The 21616-nt window shown below is 47.0% G+C and overlaps 1 protein-coding gene across 1 annotated transcript in view; it reads left to right on the top strand.

The window, feature by feature from the left end:
• The first annotated feature begins 5098 nt into the window (after window positions 1-5098).
• The window catches only part of LOC140202464 (uncharacterized), a 39575-nt gene continuing 23057 nt past the window's right edge, over window positions 5099-21616 (top strand). The window contains 3 exon segments of the mRNA XM_072267327.1: window positions 5099-5798; window positions 13748-15721; window positions 16366-16371. Coding sequence (XP_072123428.1) covers window positions 14471-15721; window positions 16366-16371 — 1257 coding nt within the window. The 5' untranslated portion in view covers window positions 5099-5798; window positions 13748-14470.

Below are 21616 nucleotides of genomic sequence, written 5' to 3'. Positions count from 1 at the left end.
TGTAAGTGGGTTGGACTTTGATATTTGACACATGGAACACCTACTGATATTGAGTATATTGCTGTGGGAGCTTGCTGCGTTAAAGTAGCTGCTGAGTTTTCTACATAAAAATATTGACTGTTTTTGAGGCATGCCGCGGAACCGGTAATTGCAGACACATTTAATGGTACAGTATCTTGCTGACCCAGAGGTTTCCATGTTCCAGAATTCGCTGCCGCTGACCCTGCGATCAAATGCGCAAGCGCCAGCGTCACTGACACCCCAAGAATCGCGCATGCGCTGAGTAGACAAAAGGCTGCGGAGGATCGGCTGCAGGTAGGAGCGGGGATTTAGGCAGGGTTTTCATCAGCTTCGGTGTCTGTAATTGAGGAACAGTTACCGTGTGCTCCGGACACACCGTGGACCCGCAACTCCAGACAGTACTCTGTCCTTTCCCCGTCTCTCTTCTCTCAGACCCACGACCGCAACCGGGCTCCGGGGAATTTTCTGCTGACAAACAAAAGATGCTTACGCCATTTCGGCGGCGCATGCGCAACGCTGGGCCCTTGACTTATAGACAGGTGTCCCGTTCGTGGTGTTTTCTGGGTATAGACGCAGCCACGGGTGACCCTGCCATTATTTTTCGCGCCAGTCTGTAGGGCGTATTTGAAAGTGTAAGTAGACAGACTGGGTCCCCCATACACTGCCGAGTATTAACTATCTAAATCTAACGATTAAGAACCCGGAACAAAAATATTGTTTCGAAATAAACTTGGATGAAGGGTCTACCTTCCAGTCAATAAAAGTGTCAATTAGTGCTCCATGGAAAAAAAAGAAAATCCTTCCATCAGCTTCAGTTCTTGAGCAAATCACTTCAGTTCTACCTCCTCTTGCTCAGTCAGACCTTTCTAACTGTGAGAATATTTTTTTTACCATTCTCTCTGGGTGTAATATTGATATGACTCGGACACTGCAGTAGATTGAAAACCAACTTTATTCACCAGACTTCCATTTTTTTACGCAAACAACAGGAATTCTGCAGATGCTGGAAATTCAAGCAACACACATCAAAGTTGCTGGTGAACGCAGCAGGCCAGGCAGCATCTGTAGGAAGAGGTGCAGTCGACGTTTCAGGCCGAGACCCTTCGTCAGGACTAACTGAAGGAAGAGTGAGTAAGGGATTTGAAAGTTGGAGGGGGAGGGGGAGATCGAAAATGATAGGAGAAGACAGTAGGGGGAGGGATAGAGCCAAGAGCTGGACAGGTGATAGGCAAAAGGGGATACGAGAGGATCATGGGACAGGAGGTCTGGGAAGAAAGACAAGTGGGGGGGGGGGACCCAGAGGATGGGCAAGAGGTATATTCAGAGAGACAGAGGGAGAAAAAGGAGAGTGAAAGAAAGAATATGTGCATAAAAATGAGTAACAGATGGGGTACGAGGGGGAGGTGGGGCATTAGCGGAAGTTGGAGAAGTCGATGTTCATGCCATCAGGTTGGAGGCTACCCAGACGAAATATAAGGTGTTGTTCCTCCAACCTGAGTGTGGCTTTATCTTTACAGTAGAGGAGGCCGTGGATGGACATGTCAGAATGGGAATGGGATGTGGAATTAAAATGTGTGGCCACTGGGAGATCCTGCTTTCTCTGGCGGACAGAGCGTAGATGTTCAGCAAAGCGGTCTCCCAGTCTGCGTCGGGTCTCGCCAATATATAAAAGGCCACATCGGGAGCACCGGACGCAGCATTTCACCCCAGTCGACTCACAGGTGAAGTGTTGCCTCACCTGGAAGGACTGTTTGGGGCCCTGAATGGTGGTAAGGGAGGAAGTGTAAGGGCATGTGTAGCAGTTGTTCCGCTTACATGGATAAGAGCCAGGAGGGAGATCAGTGGGGAGGGATGGGGGGGACGAATGGACAAGGGAGTTGTGTAGGGAGCGATCCCTGTGGAATGTGGGGGGGGGGGGAGGGAAAGATGCGCTTAGTGGTGGGATCCCATTGGAGGTGGCGGAAGTTACGGAGAATAATATGTTGGACCCGGCGGCTGGTGGGGTGGTAGGTGAGGACCAGGGCAACCCTATTCCTAGTGGGGTGGCGAGAGGATGGAGTGAGAGCAGATGTACGTGAAATGGGGGAGATGCATTTAAGAGCAGAGTTGATAGTGGAGGAAGGGAAGCCCCATTCTTTAAAAAAGGAAGACATCTCCCTCGTCCTAGAATGAAAAGCCTCATCCTGAGAGCAGATGCGGCGGAGACGGAGGAATTGCGAGAAGGGGATGGCGTCTTTGTAAGAGACAAAGTGAGAAGAGGAATAGTCCAGATAGCTGTGAGAGTCAGTAGGCTTATAGTAGACATCAGTGGATAAGCTGTCTCCAGAGACAGAGACAGAAAGATCTAGAAAGGGGAGGGAGGTGTCGGAAATGGGCCAGGTAAACTTGAGGGCAGGGTGAAAGTTGGAGGCAAAGTTAATAAAGTCAACGAGTTCTACATGCGTGAATTTCTCCTCTACCACCACTCTGCTCCGTCTAGCGGAATTAGTCCTTACTCTTAATAATTTCTCCTTTGGCTCCTCCCACTTCCTCCAAACTAAAGGTGTAGCTATGGGCACCCGTATGGGTCCTAGCTATGCCTGCCTTTTTGTTGGGTTTGTGGAACAATCTATGTTCCGTGCCTATTCTGGTATCTGTCCCACACTTTTCCTTCGCTACATCGATGACTGCATTGGCGCTGCTTCCTGCACGCATGCAGAACTCGTTGACTTTATTAACTTTGCCTCCAACTTTCACCCTGCCCTCAAGTTTACCTGGTCCATTTCCGACACCTCCCTCCCCTTTCTAGATCTTTCTGTCTCTGTCTCTGGAGACAGCTTATCCACTGATATCTACTATAAGCCTACTGAATCTCACAGCTATCTGGACTATTCCTCTTCTCACCCTGTCTCTTGCAAAGACGCCATCCCCTTCTCGCAATTCCTCCGTCTCCGCCGCATCTGCTCTCAGGATGAGGCTTTTCATTCTAGGACGAGGGAGATGTCTTCCTTTTTTAAAGAATGGGGCTTCCCTTCCTCCACTATCAACTCTGCTCTTAAACGCACCTCCCCCATTTCACGTACATCTGCTCTCACTCCATCCTCTCGCCACCCCACTAGGAATAGGGTTCCCCTGGTCCTCACCTACCACCCCACCAGCCTCCGGGTCCAACATAGTATTCTCCGTAACTTCCGCCACCTCCAACGGGATCCCACCACTAAGCACATCTTTCCCTCCACCCCCCCCCCCGCATTCCGCAGGGATCGCTCCCTACACAACTCCCTTGTCCATTCGTTCCCCCCCCATCCCTCCCCACTGATCTCCCTCCTGGCACTTACCCATGTAAGCGGAACAAGTGCTACACGTGCCCTTACACTTCCTCCCTTACCACCATTCAGGGCCCCAAACAGTCCTTCCAGGTGAGGCAACACTTCACCTGTGAGTCGACTGGGGTGATATACTTCGTCCGATGCTCCCGATGTGGCCTTTTATATATTGGCGAGACCCGACGCAGACTGGGAGACCGCTTTGCTGAACATCTATGCTCTGTCCGCCAGAGAAAGCAGGATCTCCCAGTGGCCACACATTTTAAATCCACATCCCATTCCCATTCTGACATGTCTATCCACGGCCTCCTCTACTGTAAAGATGAAGCCACACTCAGGTTGGAGGAACAACACCTTATATCCCGCCTGGGTAGCCTCCAACCTGATGGCATGAACATTGACTTCTCTAACTTCCGCTAATGCCCCACCTCCCCCTCGTACCCCATCTGTTACTCATTTTTATACACACATTCTTTCTCTCACTCTCCTTTTTCTCCCTCTGTCCCTCTGAATATACCTCTTGCCCATCCTCTGGGTACCCTCCCCCCCATCTTTCTTCCCGGACCTCCTGTCCCATGATCCTCTTGTATCCCCTTTTGCCTATCACCTGTCCAGCTCTTGGCTCTATCCCTCCCCCTACTGTCTTCTCCTATCATTTTCGATCTCCCCCTCCCCCTCCAACTTTCAAATCCTTTACTCACTCTTCCTTCAGTTAGTCCTGACGAAGGGTCTCGGCCTGAAACGTCGACTGCACCTCTTCCTAGAGATGCTGCCTGGCCTGCTGCGTTCACCAGCAACTTTGATGTGTGTTGCTTCCATTTTTTTTTAAACTCTTTTCCACGTCCTGACGTCATACGCACTCTGACGCTATGAATACTCGCACAATACATTATATCCCCTTCTCAAGATTTTTTTTACAACACTGTGAATTACCAAAACAATGCCCCTAGATATGCTCTTCTTACAGTGCAACAACCATGACATAAACTAAAAAAAAATCTTACCACCTTGTACCGTATTCTGCATTGTATCTTACAATACTAACAGTAGTGTATTTTCTTTTACTAACATAGACTAATAAACCTTTCATTAGTCGCTGTATCTAGCTGGAAGTTTGACTTATCTCCCAGACTGTGTGTGATACAACTGTGACTGTGCTTGACCTTCATCTGTGTCAGTCTCTCAAGTGACCTCTGTGTCTTTGGGGTCTGCATCATTCTTGGTGTTGTTTGTTTCCATGTCTGTTTCTGTGGAAATATCCTGTGCATCTGTACATGGAAACTCATTCTAGCCTGTCTTCAGCAGATGCTTCCTGTTCCTCCTGTAGACTCTTCCATCCAGCGTGCGAACTATGAAGGATTTTGGTTGCTGATGTCTGTTCACAACCACATCTGGTTGCCAAGTGTCTCCTCTCTGTATTCTGACATTTCACCTGTATGCAGATCTGGCAATTGTCTTGTATGTCTGTCATAGTAGCTCTTTTGCTTTATTTGCTTGTACTTTTGCTTGTCATGTACTTGAGCATTACCTTCAGGAGTCAGTAGAGTTGTGGATGTTGGCAGTTTGGACTTCAGACGACGTCCCATCAACAGCTGCGCAGGAGAGAATCCACACCCTCAATCGGTGTGTTGCAGTATTCAAGCAGAGCAATGTACGGGTCACCGTTGCTGCTATGTGCCGCCTTGAGCATGTTCTTGACAGTTTGTACAGTTCTCTCTGCTTGTCCATTAGACTGAGTGTGCCTTGGACTGGAAGTAATATGTTGAAATTTCCAGCTTTCTGAGAACCCTCTGAACTCACCACTGGCATATTGTGGACCATTGTCACTAACGACAATATCTGGAATACCATTTCTTGCGAATGTCGACTTCATTGCAGTAATGACACCTCGACTGGACGTGTCACTCAACTTGGTGATCTCCGGATATTTTGAATACTAGTCCACACAAAGCAGATATTCTAAACCACTGTAGTGAAAGAGATCTGTGCCAATCTTCTCCTATGGTCTTCCTGGTAGTGGGTGGGGAAGCAGAGGCTCTCTTGGATTGCTGTTTTTGTTTTCATTACAGACAGCACACTGAGACACAATGTCTTCTATCTGAGTTGACCTGCCTGGCCAATAGAGAATGTCCCTTGCTCTTTCTTTACACTTCACTACCCCAGGTGTGACTCATGAATTCTGTTGAGCATTTCCTGTCTCATTTGGTTTGGTACGATGAGTTTTGCCCTTTTGAACATTAGTCCTGATGCATAGCTGATTTCCTCTTTAAATGTCCAGTATTTCTGCATTTTCTTTGGAACATCTTTCTGCTGGCCATCCATTCATTGTAATGTCTCTTAGCATTTGCATTTCAGGATCATTACTGTCGCTTTCCTGAACATGTTCAACTTCTCCTCAGAGATGGGTAGCTGAGGTGTAACCCAGTTGACCTCCAACTCTCTTCCTAGCAACTCTTCCTTTTGCTCTTTGAGGTAAGCACGGCTCAAAGCATCAACGATGTTCAGTTCTTTTCCTGGCTTATAGGTGACTGTGAGAGTGTACCTCTGTAGTCTGAGAAGCATCCTTTGCAGCCTCATAGGAGCTTGGTGGAGTGGCTTTTTGAAGATGCTCTCAAGTGGTTTGTGATCACCCTCAACCTGGATTTCTTTGCCATATACATATTGGTGGAACTTCTCACACCCATAAACTATGGCGAGTAATTCCTTTTCGATTTGAGCATATCGGCGTTGGCAATCCGTAAGTGCTTGTGATACATACATCACAGGCCTCCCATCCTGCAGTATAACAGCTCCTATTCCTTCCGAACTGGCATCCACAGACTTCGTTACTGGTTTATTGACATCATAGAACTTGAGAACTGGTGCATTGGTAACCAACTGCTTCAACGTGTCAAAACTTTTCTTTAAACAACACACATAAAAGTTGCTGGTGAACGCAGCAGGCCAGGCAGCATCTCTAGGAAGAGGTGCAGTCGACGTTTCAGGCCGAGACCCTTCGTCAAGACTAACTGAAGGAAGAGTGAGTAAGGGATTTGAAAGTTGGAGGGGGAGGGGGAGATCCAAAATGATAGGAGAAGACAGGAGGGGGAGGGATGGAGCCAAGAGCTGGACAGGTGATAGGCAAAAGGGATACCAGAGGATCATGGGACAGGAGGTCTGGGAAGAAAGACAAGGAGGTGGGGGGGGACCCAGAGGATGGGCAAGGGGTATATTCAGAGGGACAGAGGGAGAAAAAGGAGAGTGAGAGAAAGAATGTGTGTATAAAAATAAGTACCAGATGGGGTACGAGGGGGAGGTGGGGCATTAGCGGAAGTTAGAGAAGTCGATGTACATGCCATCAGGTTGGAGGCTACCCAGACGGAATATAAGGTGTTGTTCCTCCAACCTGAGTGTGGCTTCATCTTTACTGTAGAGGAGGCCATGGATAGACATGTCAGAATGGGAATGGGATGTGGAATTAAAATGTGTGGCCACTGGGAGATCCTGCTTTCTCTGGCGGACAGAGCGTAGGTGTTCAGCAAAGCGGACTCCCAGTCTGCGTCGGGTCTCGCCAATATATAAAAGACCACATCGGGAGCACCAGACGCAGTATATCACCCCAGTCAACTCACAGGTGAAGTGTTGCCTCACCTGGAAGGACTGTTTGGGGCCCTGAATGGTGGTAAGGGAGGAAGTGTAAGGGCACGTGTAGCACTTGTTACACTTACACGGATAAGTGCCAGGAGGGAGATCAGTGGGGAGGGATGGGTGGGAACGAATGGACAAGGGAGTTGTGTAGGGAGCGATCCCTGCGGAATGCAGAGAGAGGGGGGAGGGAAAGATGTGCTTGGTGGTGGGATCCCGTTGGAGGTGGCGGAAGTTATGGAGAATAATATGTTGGACCCGGAGGCTGGTGGGGTGGTAGGTGAGGACCAGGGCAACCCTATTCCTAGTGGGGTGGTGGGAGGATGGAGTGAGAGCAGATGTACGTGAAATGGGGGAGATGCGTTTAAGAGCAGAGTTGATAGTGGAGGAAGGGAAGCCCCTTTCTTTAAAAAAGGAAGACATCTCCCTCGTCCTAGAATGAAAAGCCTCATCCTGAGAGCAGATGCGGCGGAGACGGAGGAATTGCGAGAAGGGGATGGCGTTTTTGCAAGAGACAGGGTGAGAAGAGGAATAGTCCAGATAGCTGAGAGTCAGTAGGCTTATAGTAGACATCAGTGGATAAGCTGTCTCCAGAGACAGAGACAGAAAGATCTAGAAAGGGGAGGGAGGTGTCGGAAATGGACCAGGTAAACTTGAGGGCAGGGTGAAAGTTGGAGGCAAAGTTAATAAAGTCAACGAGCTCTGCATGCGTGCAAGAAGCAGCGCCAATGCAGTCGTCGATGTAGCGAAGGAAAAGTGGGGGACAGATACCAGAATAGGCACGGAACATAGATTGTTCCACAAAGCCAATAAAAAGGCAGGCATAGCTAGGACCCATACGGGTGCCCATAGCTACACCTTTAGTTTGGAGGAAGTGGGAGGAGCCAAAGGAGAAACTATTAAGAGTAAGGACTAATTCCGCTAGACAGAGCAGAGTGGTGGTAGAGGGGAACTGATTAGGTCTGGAATCCAAAAAGAAGCGTAGAGCTTTGAGACCTTCCTGATGGAGGATGGAAGTATATAGGGACAATTCCTGAGGGCTCCAACACCTCAGGGCATATTCAAAACCCGGACTCCAGCAACGACCATGGACACACTCAAAGTGATTGCGCAACCACCAACTGCGACTCCACCCAGGGTCTTTATGTGCTGCTATTGTGACTTCCGTCTCCCCTTCCCCCACCAATACTCTGCAATCCCATCTCCTTCAGATCCCATCGTCAGCTCCTGGGTCCTCAGAGGCTCCATCTTCCTCTCACCCCAACCTTCCCCTCTCCATTGACCCCCCCCAAGCTTCACCCCTCCCCCCTCTGATCCCAGCTCTCATCCGTGCTGGGTCTTTACCATTCCCTCCGACCTTCAACTGTCGGAGGCAGAGCGCTCTGTCCTCAGTAAGGGCCTCACCTTTGTCCCCCTTTGCCCACACCTCAGCGAGTTCCGTGTTCGCCATGATGTGGAACTTTTCTTCCACCGTCTCCATCTCCGAGCCTACTTCTTCGGCAAGGACTCTTCCACCCCCACCGATGACCCCTTCTCCCGTCTTCAACCTTCCTCTTCTTCATGGACACCCCGCTCTGGTCTTCTGCCTGCTCTGGATCTCTTTATCGCTAACTGCCGACGGGACATCAACCGTCTCGACTTCACCGCACCTTGTTCCCATTCCAACCTCACTCCTTCGGAACGCTCTGCTCTCCACTCCCTCCGCACTAATCCTAACCTTTTTATTAAACCCACCGACAAGGGGGGTGCTGTTGTAGTTGTAGTCTGGTGTACTGACCTCTACCTTGCCGAGGCGGATACCTCCTCTTATTTACCCCTCAATTGTGACCCCACTAAGGAGCACCAGGCCATTGTGTCCCACACCATCACTGACTTTATCCGCTCAGGGGATCTCCCATCCACTGCTACCAACCTTATAGTTCCCACACCTCACACTTCCCATTTCTACCTCCTACCCAAAATCCACAAACCCGCCTGTCCTGGCCGACCTATTGTCTCAGCTTGCTCCTGCCCCACCGAACTCGTTTCTGCATACCTTGACACGGTTTTATCCCCCCTTGTTCAATCCCTTCCTACCTATGTTCGTGACACTTCTCATGCTCTTAAACTTTTCGATGATCTTAAGTTCCCTGGCCCCCACTGCTTTATTTTCACCATGGATGTCCAGTCCCTATATATTTCCATCCCCCATCAGGAAGGTCTCAAAGCTCTATGCTTCTTTTTGGATTCCAACCTAATCAGTTCCCCTCTACCACCACTCTGCTCCGTCTAGCGGAATTAGTCCTTACTCTTAATAATTTCTCCTTTGGCTCCTCCCACTTCCTCCAAACTAAAGGTGTAGCTATGGGCACCCGTATGGGTCCTAGCTATGCCTGCCTTTTTATTGGCTTTGTGGAACAACCTATGTTCCGTGCCTATTCTGGTATCTGTCCCCCACTTTTCCTTCACTACATCGATGACTGCATTGGCGCTGCTTCCTGCATGCACGCAGAGCTCGTTGACTTTATTAACTTTGCCTCCAACTGTCTCCCTGCCCCTCAAGTTTACCTGGTCCATTTCCGACACCTCCCTCCCCTTTCTAGATCTTTCTGTCTCTGGAGACAGCTTATCCACTGATGTCTACTATAAGCCTACTGACTCTCACAGCTATCTGGACTATTCCTCTTCTCACCCTGTCTCTTGCAAAAACGCCATCCCCTTCTCGCAATTCCTTCGTCTCCGCCGCATCTGCTCTCAGGATGAGGCTTTTCATTCTAGCACGAGGGAGATGTCTTCCTTTTTTAAAGAAAGGGGCTTCCCTTCCTCCACTATCAACTCTGCTCTTAAACGCATCTCCCCCATTTCACGTACATCTGCTCTCACTCCATCCTCTCGCCACCCCACTAGGAATAGGGTTGCCCTGGTCCTCACCTACCACCCCACCAGCCTCTGGGTCCAACATATTATTCTCCGTAACTTCCGCCACCTCCAATGGGATCCCACCACTAAGCGCATCTTTCCCTCCCCCCCCCCCCCCGCATTCCGCAGGGATCGCTCCCTACACAACTCCCTTGTCCATTCGTCCCCCCCATCCCTCCCCACTGATCTCCCTCCTGGCTCTTATCCATGTAAGCGGAACAAGTGCTACACATGCCCTTACACTTCCTCCCTTACCACCATTCAGGGCCCCAAACAGTCCTTCCAGGTGAGGCAACACTTCACCTGTGAGTCAACTGGGGTGATATACTGCATCTGGTGCTCCCGATGTGGCCTTTTATATATTGGCGAGACGTAACACAGACTGGGAGACCCTTTGCTGAACACCTACGCTCTGTCCGCCAGAGAAAGCAGGATCTCCCAGTGGCCACACATTTTAATTCCACATCCCATTCCCATTCTGAAATGTCTATCCATGGCCTCCTCTACTGTAAAGATGAAGCCACGCTCAGGTTGGAGGAACAACACCTTATATTCCGTCTGGGTAGCCTCCAACCTGATGGCATGAACATCGACTTCTCTAACTTCCACTAATGCCCCACCTCCCCCTCGTACCCCATCTGTTACTCATTTTTATACACACATTCTTTCTCTCACTCTCATTTTTCTCCCTCTGTCCCTCTGAATATACCCCTTGCCCATCCTCTGGGTTCCCCCCCCCATGTCTTTCTTCCCAGACCTCCTGTCCCATGATCCTCTCGTATCCCTTTTGCCTATCACCTGTCCACCTCTTGGCTCCATCTCTCCCCCTCCTGTCTTCTATCATTTTGGATCTCCCCCTCCCCCTCCAACTTTGAAATCCCTTACTCACTCTTCCTTCAGTTAGTCCTGATGAAGGGTCTCGGCCTGAAACGTCAACTGCACCTCTTCCTAGAAATGCTGCCTGGCCTGCTGCGTTCACCAGCAACTTTTATATGTGTTGCTACGTTCTTGATTAGCCTGGGCATCAAAGGGTATGGGGTGAAAGGGGAGTGGGGGTAACTGGAAGAATTAGCTCAGCCCATGATCGGTGGGCTGATTGGCCTACTTCTGCTCCTATATCTTATATCTTATGGTCCTCTGGGACCATGTCAGAGTCAACTGATTTTGAAAGATCATGACCAATGCATCTGTTATCTCTTCAGCAACCTCTCTCAGGACTCTGGGATGTAGTCCATCTGGCCCAGGTGGCTTGTCTGCCTTCAGACCTTTGAGTTTGCCTAGCACTTTTTCTTTAGAAATACCAATGGCACTCACTCCTGCTCCCTGATACACACAGACCTCTGCATCTGTTTTCACTGTGGAAGACACTAGTAGTATGCCAAAGTACCGATTAAGTTCATCCGCCATTTCTTTGTCTCCCCCCCCCCCGCCCCCCCCCCCACCTTTACTTCCATACCAGCATTATTTTCCAGTGGTTCAATACCAACTCTCACCTCTCTTTTACTCTTTATATAACTGAAAATACTTTTGGTATCTTGCTTTATATTATTGGCTAGTCTGCCCTTGTATTTCATTTTTTCCCTTCTTATATTTTTGTTAGTTGGCTTCTGTTGGATTTTAAAAACTTCCCAATCATCTAAATTCCCACTCACTTTTGCTATCTTATATGCCCTTTTATGTGCGGTCCTTAACTTCCCTTGTCAGCCACAGTTGCCTACTGCTGCCATTTGAGAACAGCTTCTTCTGTGGGACATACCTATCCTGCGCCTTGTGAACAATTCCCAGAAACTTAAGCCATCTCTGTTCTGCAGTCATCCCTGCCATTATCCTCCTTCAATCCACCTGGGCAAGCTCCTCTCTCATGCCTCTGTAATTCTCCTTATTCCATGTGTTACTGATACATGCTTCTCCCTCTCAAACTGCAGTATGAATTCAATCATATTACAATCACTGTCTCCTAAGGGTTCCTTTGTGTTAAGCTCCCTAATAAGATTTGTGTTATTACACAACACCCAATCTAAGATGGCCTTTCCCTGAGTAGGCTCAAGCACAGGCTGTTCTAAAAAGCCATCTCGTAGGCATTTAAAAAAACTCTCTCTCTTGCAATTTGAGGCCAACCTGATTTTCCCAATCAACTTGCTTATTGAAGTATCCTATTACAATTGTGTCATTACCCTTATAATATGCCTTTTCCAACTCCCTTTACAATCTCAATCCCACACCTTGGCTGCCGTTTGGAGGCCTATATATGATTCCCATAATTTTTTTACCCTTGCAATTTCTTAACTGCACCCACGAAGATTCAACATACTTTGACCCTATATCACCTCTTTCTAAAGATGTAATTCCATCTGTCACCAACAGAGCCACTCCGCTGCCTTATGCCTTCCTGCCTGTCCTTTCAATACAAAGTATATTCTTTGATGTTAAGCTCCCAATTATGGCCTTTCAGCCACAATTTAGTGATAGAGCATAATACCGACCAATCTGTAATTGCACCATGAGTTCATCCACCTTAATCCGAATGCTATGCGCATTTAAATATCACCTTCAGTACTGCATTCTTCACCCTTTTGGATTTTGCATCTGTAATACTATTTAACTCTTTGCTCTGTCTGCATTTGTACCCAATTATTGGTTTGTCCTTCCTTACATTCATGTTACACCCATAATCTACGTGTAAACCTGCTGGCTTATCCTCAGCTTTATCAAGCAACACACATCAAAGTTGCTGGTGAACGAAACGTTGACTGTACCTCTTCCTAGAGATGCTGCCTGGCCTGCTGCATTCACCAGCAACTTTGATGTGTGTTGCTTGAATTTCCAGCATCTGCAGAATTCCTCGTGTTTACCTCAGCTCTATCATCCTGTTTTTCATCCCCCTATCATTTTAGTTTAAATGACTCCCAACAGCACTATTAAATCTGCCTGCAAGAATATTGGTCCCCCTCAGATTCCAGTGCAACCCATCTCTTTTGTACAGGTCTCACATGCCCCAGAAGTGGTCCCAATTATCGAGAAATCTGAATTCCTGCTCCCTGCTCCAATTCTTCAGCCACACATTTATCTGCCATCTCATTTTATTCCTATCCTCACTGTCACTAGGCACAGATAGTGGGGGGGGCAGGGGAGGTGCAGGGTGGAGTGGTGGAGTCAAAGTAATTAGAAAGTCTCCAGGAGGAGCCATGTGGGAGAAAGTACAGTTGGCATTTCGGGTCAACACCTCGACTGTGCTTTTTTCCATAGGTGCTGCCTAGCCTGCTGATTTCCACCATCATTTTGTGTGTTGCTGGGATTTCCAGCATCTGCAGATTTTCTCTTGTTCGTAATGTAATATCCTATGCTCTATGTAGCATTGTGGGACTTGACCAGAACTTGAAATACTACTGATGGAGACAAGCTGTGCCAAGTCATAGATTGAAAACAGGCAAAAATGTCCCATTCTGATACCAAGAGAAAAACAGTCAGAGAACTTGGTGATCTCTCCCATGCCCATTTTGAAGCTGGGGAGTTTATTTAATTATTGAGTTTTGAGTCCTTTTAGCCACACCGCCCAGCAATCCCCTGATTTAATCCTTGCCTAACAACGGGGTAATTTACTATGATCAATTAACCTACCAACCAGTATGTCTTTGGACTGTGGGAGGAAGCTGGAGCACCCAGAGTAAACTCAATTGGTCAGGGGAGAACATACAAACTCCTACAGGTGGTGATGGGATTGAACCCAGGTCGCTGATTCTGTAAAGAGTTCTGCTAACCACTATGTTACCGCGAGTTGTTCAGCTTGAGATGAACCTCACTGTAACAATGTGATGTCAGAACTCATTGTAGAGACTAAAGTTATCTCATCTGAAATGTTGTTCTTTACCCATTGATGTCTTTTGTAAATCTTCTAACAGGGTAGAAACGGCAAAGGATTTGTCAATGGGAATCACAAACAACATTACGTCAGTTTTGCTGTCTCTGTCCAGATACTCAAGGAATGACCAGATATTTCAACTGTAACATCAATATATCTGTTGTTGATCCTTGGAGATGAAGAAGTATGTCACCCCAGCTGAAAACATGCTTTGTGTCTGAAATGAAGTTTTCTGCTTTAACTCAGTGAAATCTGCTTGGAACCGAGGTGCTGAGAACATACCAGCATTTGTTCACTAGAGATAATTCTTTAACTACATTGATTGTGCAAGGGATTCACTACATCTAACATCTGACTTGATGAATTGCTAGAAAATTGATAGCAGGGAGATATCCTGTCAATGTGGGAAGAGATTCATTCACTCAGCAACCCGTGGACACACCAGTGAGTTCACAGTGGGGAGAGGCCATTCACCTGTTCAACTGGAATCATTCAGCTCGAAGATAAGTCAGCAAGTTCACAACATAGATGGTTCACCTGGCTGTCTGCAGGAAGCAATTCATTCTGTCATCTAAGCTGAAGGTACATAAGAAAATTCACAGCACTGTCAAGCTGTTCACTTGTTCTGTTTATGGGAAGAGATTCACTTGGTCAACTGATCCGCTGACACACTGGAGAGAGGCCGTACATCTGCTCTGACTGTGGGAAGGGATTCACTTAGTCATCTGACCTACTGGCACACCAGTCACTTCACAGCGGGGAGATGCCGTTCACCTGCTCCGATTGTGGGAAGGGATTCACTCAGTTATCCCACCTACTGACACACCAGTTAGTTCACACTGGGGAGAGGCCATTCACCTGCTTGGACTGTGGAAAGGGATTCACTCAGTCATCCAATCTACAGACACACAAGCGAGTTCACACTGGGGAGAGGCCATTCATCTGCTCAGACTGTGGCAAGGGATTTACTCGGTCATCTGATCTACTGGCACACCAGTTAGTTCACACTGGGGAGATGCCGTTCACCTGCTCAGACTGTGGGAAGGGGTTTCCTCGGTCCTGTCAATTGAAGGTACATCAGCGAGTTCACACTGGAGAGAGGCCGTTTACCTGCTCAGACTGTGGGAAGGGATTCACTCAGTCATCTCAACTGAAGGTACATCAGAGAATTCACACTGGGGAGAGGCCATTCATCTGCTCAGACTGTGGAAAGGGATTCACTCGGTCATTTCTATTGAAGGAGCATCAGCGAGTTCACACTGGGGAGAGGCCATTCACCTGCTCAGACTGTGGGAAGGGATTCACTCAGTCATCTCAACTTAAGGTACATCAGCGAGTTCACACTGGGGAGAAACCATTCATCTGCTCAGATTGTGGGAAAGGTTTTCCTGGGTCATCTCAACTGAAGGTTCATCAGCGATTTCACACTCGAGAGAGGCCGTTCATCTGTTCTGTATGTGGGAATGGATTCACTCAGTCATCTCAACTGAAGGAACATCAACGAATTCACACTGGGGAGAGGCCATTCACCTGCTCAGACTGTGGGAAGGGATTCAGTCGGTCATCTCAACTGAAGGAGCATCAACGAATTCATACTGGGGAGAGGCCATTTATCTGTTCTGTGTGTGGGAAAGGATTCACTCAGTCATCTCAACTGAAGGTACATCAGAGAATTCACACTGGAGAGAGACCGTTCACCTGCTCAGATTGTGGGAAGGAATTTTCTCGGTCATCTCAACTGACAGTACATCAGCGAGTTCACACTGGGGAGAAACCGTTCACCTGCTCTGAATGTGGGAAGGCATTCACTCAGTCATCCAGCCGACATATACACCAGCGAGTTCACACGGGAGTGAGGCCATTCACCTGTTCTGTTTGTGGGAAGGGATTCACTAAATCATCCCACCTACAGATACACCAGTCAGTTCACACTGGAGAGAGGCCATTCATCTGCTCTGAATGTGGGAAGGGATTCACTCAGTCATCCCACCTTGTGGCACACTATCGAGTTCATGCTGGGAAAAATTTTAAATAAGCTGCATGCTGAATATTTAATAATCACAGTTGCTGAATCCAGAGGCAAGTTCAAGAGTGACTGTTGGTGCCGAACTCTACAATTATTGCTGCATCACACCCATTTCTGCAACCTGGTCACTCAGCAGGGAAGGAGTTTCTTTAGCTGATGTTCACCTTTAATTGGACTGTAGTTTAATATTCCGGATCTGAGACCAATAAATCAGTTCTATTCTAAACTCTCTCTCAAGTACTTAGTGAACCCACAACACATCCAGTGTTCAGTAGGGAGTAAACTCAGCCCAGCTGGTCCCTGCCTGTATTTCTATTCCATAACAGCCCTTTTATATCCATACCTGCCGTTCACCTCACTCTCCCTATGGCTATGGGTTTGAAACAGTCACCACTCTGAAGATGAAGAGGTATCCTGTGAATTTTCTGCATGACTTTCTGCAGATTGAAAGAGAAAATGAGCTGACTACAGTTATGTCTCATGTTCTTCATCCCTCAAATCTCTGGACTGAGGAAAAATGACATTAGTAGTTAACCTCCTTACTCCCTGCTCATTTCAATGTTATGGGTTATTTTTACTGCTTCTAAAAGGTTTTTTAGAATTCACCACTGCCCTTTAAAGTATGAAAACAGAGTGGAGTACCATTAGTTGTTTGCTCAATGGAGCAGGGTCAGAAACCAGTGATGGGTCAGCACAGGTCAGGGTTTGGGTCTTTTCACAGTGGTAGGGGTCAGAGGATATTGTTGGCCAGGAAGAACTACAATTAGTGAACAGGAATGGAGGTGGCCATTTTGTGAGACTGTCCTTCCTGTTGCCATTATGTGAATTATTTGGTGAACTGATTCTTGCTCTGGGAGCAATTGAACATGGACACAAGAAGTTTCTGCTAATGATTTGCTAAACCTGAGACCATTCTCAGATAAGAAGCTGTTTATTGTGTAAAATGGCAGGTTTGTAGAAGTAATCTTGTCATCTGAGCCCAGTATCTGGGTGACCTGGTTTGAATCAGTCAGAGTTGAATAGAACAAAATACGACACCAAAGGCACAAAGTTGAAGGCAAAGACCATCGAAGAATACTGCCTGAAGTCCTGGGCTACATTCAATGGGAATCTGACACAGGTCAGTCAGATTACCTTGAGCCAATGAAATTGAAACATTATAGATTGGCCTGACAAGGAAGAGTATAAAAATAGATGATTTTGGGGGTTCAAGCAGCAATAACTCTCCGGAGACCAACCATTGCGAATGTGGGGGAACCCACGTTGGATGGGTGGAGATCACATCAGGACCATGAGGAACACCTGGCGGCTAGCATAGGTGCTTTTTCCCCGAGTATTACCTTTTTTATTCTTTGATTGTTCACAAAGAGTCAAGGAAACCTAGCAGGTGTGCACACAACTGGACAGTATGTGAATTCACATGCTTGTTTGTTGAGACAACAAAGGTACAGTAAGTACAGATTCTCACTGTGCCTAACTGATCATCATTACTAAGGGGTAATCCTTGCAACAGAATTGGCAACCCTGGTGCCATATGGGTGAAGTTCAGCGAGATCTGGGGCTGGGTAGTTACTACTGACACAGCATGAAAAATTCAGGGAATTCTGCAAGTCCGAGGGACTTGGATTGTTTTGATTTGAGGGGATTCCTCCAGAAATATGTACCGAGGAAGTGGCCACAATATAAAGCTTTTTGCTGGTCACGCTGGCAGCAAAGGAAATACTGCTGGGGAAACTGTCAGGCAGGGAATATAAACCATTCCACAAGCCAGCAGCAGTTGGCAGTTTAATTGAGGAGTTGATTAATGTTGGCAGGAAGCTAAAGTACAGAAAAACTGATTAGAAGAGGAAATTAAAAGGCTTTGCAAAGAGGTAGTATACCTTAAGGAAAAAGTTACTGATATACAGCGAAGTATGGATTTGATGCATACGAACCAGTTTCAGCTAAAATGTATGAAACTGGTTAAAGAAAAGAGGAAATTAAAAGAAGAAGCCCAAGTAGCTAAGAATGATGTACAGGGGTTGAGGAAACAGTGCAGTGGTTTAAAGATGGCTATGAGTGTGATGCAGAAATCAGTACATGGAAAGTAACAGAGTGCTTAAAGTAGATAAAAAAAAAGCTGCAGGGCCAGTTTGCTGCACAGAGGGGAATAATAAGTGCTTTTGGTTCTGAAAGAGGTGAGGAGAGTGAAAATGGAGATATAGTTTGGAGCAGTTTCACAGATGATGCAGCCAGATATGATTATGATATGACAAAGAGCCTTCCCCCCCCCCCCCCAGGATACCCCATCAACGTACAATCAAAAAGAGGCTGTCCTTCCCTCAGCGTGATTGCTCCCCTAATTACTATTAGAGAGGGAGGAAACGGCAGAAAATCAAAACCAGAATATACCATACACTATGCCATTTGGTGTACAGCAGCTAAGGGATATATCTGCCCTGGAATGACCCTGGGGAGCTATTCCAGGCAATTAGTTACAAGAGAGCAATACGCAGTCTAGATGGTGCTACAGAAAGGAGATTGGTTTTGTTATAATGTGCTTGCATCCAAACATACACCCAACTCTGCCAGAAGCACAGTAACGTGCTGGGGGAATGAATGAGGAGTTAAGGATTGCCACACTGACTGTTATGGGTAATAACAGCGGAGACCCAATAGATAAGTAGATGTTACCAGAAGAAAGGACAACACCCCACTGCATCTGTAGATGGTGTTCCGAGGGAAGAGGAAAGGGCAGGCAGAGCAGGGTTCCCCTGTGGCCATTCCCCTCAACAACAAGTATACCGCATTGGATACTGTTGGGGGGGATGACTTACCTGGGACTAGCTGCAGTAGCCGGATCTCTGGCACTGAGTCTGGCTCTGCAGTGCAGAAGGGAGGGGGGAAAAAGGGGAGAGCGGTAGTGATAGGGGACTTGATAGTTAGAGGTGCAGATAGAAGGTTCTGTGGTCGTGACAGAGAATCCAGGATGGTTTGTTGCCTCCCAGGTGCCAGGGTCAAGGATGTCTCTGATCGATTGCATGACATTCTGAAGTGGGAGGGTGACCAGCCAGATGTCGTGGTGCACATCAGTACCAATGACATAGCAAGGAAGAGTGAAGAGGTCCTGGACAATGAGTATAGAGAGCTTGGTAGGAAGTTGAAAAGCAGGACCTCAAGGGTGGTAATCTCAGGATTGCTACCTGTGCTAGGTGCCAGTGAGGGTAGGAATAGGATGCTCTGGAGGAGGAACAAGTGGCTGAGGAACTGGTGTAGGGGGCAGGGTTTCAGATTTCAGGACCATTGGGACCTCTTCTGGGGCAGGTGGGACCTGTACAAGAGAGACGGGTTACACTTGAACCACAGGGGGACCAATATCCTTTCAGGGAGGTTTGTTAGTGCTATTGGGGAGGCTTTAAACTAGATTTGCAGGGGGATGGGAACCAGAGTGCCAGAGCTGACAGTGTGGCTGGGGTGAAAATAAATGATATTGAAAGTTTAAGCAAATCCACTGATAGAAAGGTTGTGAGTGGTGGTAAAAATCTTCTGTGATGTATATATTTCAATGCTAGGAGCATTGCGGGGAAGGCAGATGAGTTGAGGGTGTGGATTGACATGTGGAATTATGATGTTGTAGCAATTAGTGAAACTTGGCTACAGGAGGGGCAGGACTGGCAGCTTAATATTCCAGGGTTCCGATGTTTCAGATGTGATCGCGGCAGAGGAATGAAAGGTGGGGGAGTAGCATTGCTTGTTAGGGAAAATATTACAGCAGTGCTCAGGCAGGCCAGATTAGAGGGCTTGTCTACTGAGTCCTTATGGGTGGAGCTGAGAAACAGGAAAGGTATGGCCACATTTGTGGGATTGTATTACAGACCACCCAATAGTCAACGAGACTTGGAAGAGCAAACCTGCAGAGAGATAGCAGGTAACTGCAGGAAACATAAAGTTGTGGTGGTAGGGGATTTTAATTTTCCATACATTGATTGGGACTCCCATACTGTTAGGGGTCTAGATGGTTTAGAGTTTGTAAAATGTGTTCAGGAAAGTTTTCTAAATCAGTATATAGCGGGACCAACTAGAGGGGATGCAATATTGGATCTCCTGTTAGGAAACGAATTAGGGCAAGTGATAGAAGTCTGTGTAGGGGAGCACTTTGGTTCCAGTGATCATAACACCATTAGTTTCAATTTGATCATGGACAAGGATAGATCTGGTCCTAGGGTTGAGGTGCTGAACTGGAAGAAGGCCAAATTTGAAGAAATGAGAAAGGATTTAAAAAGCGTGGATTGGGACAGGTTGTTCTCTGGCAAAGATGTGATTGGTAGGTGGGAAGCCTTCAAAGGGGAAATTTTGAGAGTGCAGAGTTTGTATGTTCCTGTCAGGATTAAAGGCAAATTGAACAGGAATAAGGAACCTTGGTCCTCAAGGGATATTGCAACTCTGATAAAGAAGAAGAGGGAGTTGTATGAAATGTATAGGAAACAGGGGGTAAATCAGGTGCTTGAGGAGTATAAGAAGTGCAAGAAAATACTTAAAGAAATCAGGAGGGCTAAAAGAAGACATGAGGTTGCCTTGGCAGTCAAAGTGAAGAATAATCCAAAGAGCTTTTACAAGTATATTAAGAGCGAAAAGATTGTAAGGGATAAAATTGGTCCTCTTGAAGATCAGAGTGGTCGGCTTTGTGCGGAACCAAAGGAAATGGGGGAGATCTTAAATAGGTTTTTTGCGTCTGTATTTACTAAGGAAGCTGGCATGAAATCTATGGAATTGAGGGAATCAAGTAGTGAGACCATGAAAACTGTACAGATTGAAAAGGAGGAGGTATTGCTGTCTTGAGGAAAATTAAAGTGGATAAATCCCCGGGACCTGACAGAGTGTTCCCTCGGACCTTGAAGGAGACTAGTGTTGAAATTGTGGAGGCCCTGGCAGAAATATTTAAAATGTCGCTGTCTACGGGTGAAGTGCTGGAGGATTGGAGAGTGGCTCATGTTGTTCCGTTGTTTAAAAAAGGATCGAAAAGTAATCTGGGAAATTATAGTCCGGTGAGTTTAACGTCAGTAGTAGGTAAGTTACTGGAGGGAGTACTAAGAGACAGAATCTATAAGCATTTGGATAGACAGGGGCTTATTAGGGAGAGTCAACATGGCTTTGTGCATGGTAGGTCATGTTTGACCAATCTGTTGGAGTTTTTCGAGGAGGTTACCAGGAAGGTGGATGAAGGGAAGGCAGTGGATATTGTCTACATGGACTTCAGTAAGGCCTTTGACAAGGTCCCGCATGGGAGGTTAGTTAGGAAAATTCAGTCACTAGGTATACATGGAGAGGTGGTAAATTGGATTAGACATTGGCTCGATGGAAGAAGCCAGAGAGTGGTGGTAGAGAATTGCTTCTCTGAGTGGAGGCCTGTGACTAGTGGTGTGCCACAGGAATCAGTGCTGGGTCCATTGTTATTTGTCATCTATATCAATGATCTGGATGATAATGTGGTAAATTGGATCAGCAAGTTTGCTGATGATACAAAGATTGGAGGTGTAGTAGACAGTGAGGAAGGTTTTCAGAGCCTGCAGAGGGACTTGGACCAGCTGGAAAAATGGCAGATGGAGTTTAATACTGACAAGTGTGAGGTATTGCACGTTGGAAGGACAAGCCAACGTAGAACATACAGGGTTAATGGTAAGGCACTGAGGAGTGCAGTGGAACAGAGGGATCTGGGAATACAGATATAAAATTCCCTAAAAGTGTCGTCACAGGTAGATAGGGTCGTAAAGAGAGCTTTTGGTACATTGGCCTTTATTAATCGAAGTATTGAGTATAAGAGCTGGAATGTTATGATGAGGTTGTATAAGGCATTGGTGAGGCCGAATCTGGAGTATTGTGTTCAGTTTTGGTCACCAAATTACA

This window comes from Mobula birostris, chromosome 9 (assembly GCF_030028105.1).
Source record: "Mobula birostris isolate sMobBir1 chromosome 9, sMobBir1.hap1, whole genome shotgun sequence".
NCBI classification, from domain to species: domain Eukaryota; kingdom Metazoa; phylum Chordata; class Chondrichthyes; order Myliobatiformes; family Myliobatidae; genus Mobula; species Mobula birostris.
Note: the sequence above shows the minus strand (reverse complement) of the source record. Positions and strands in the feature narration are given on the sequence as shown.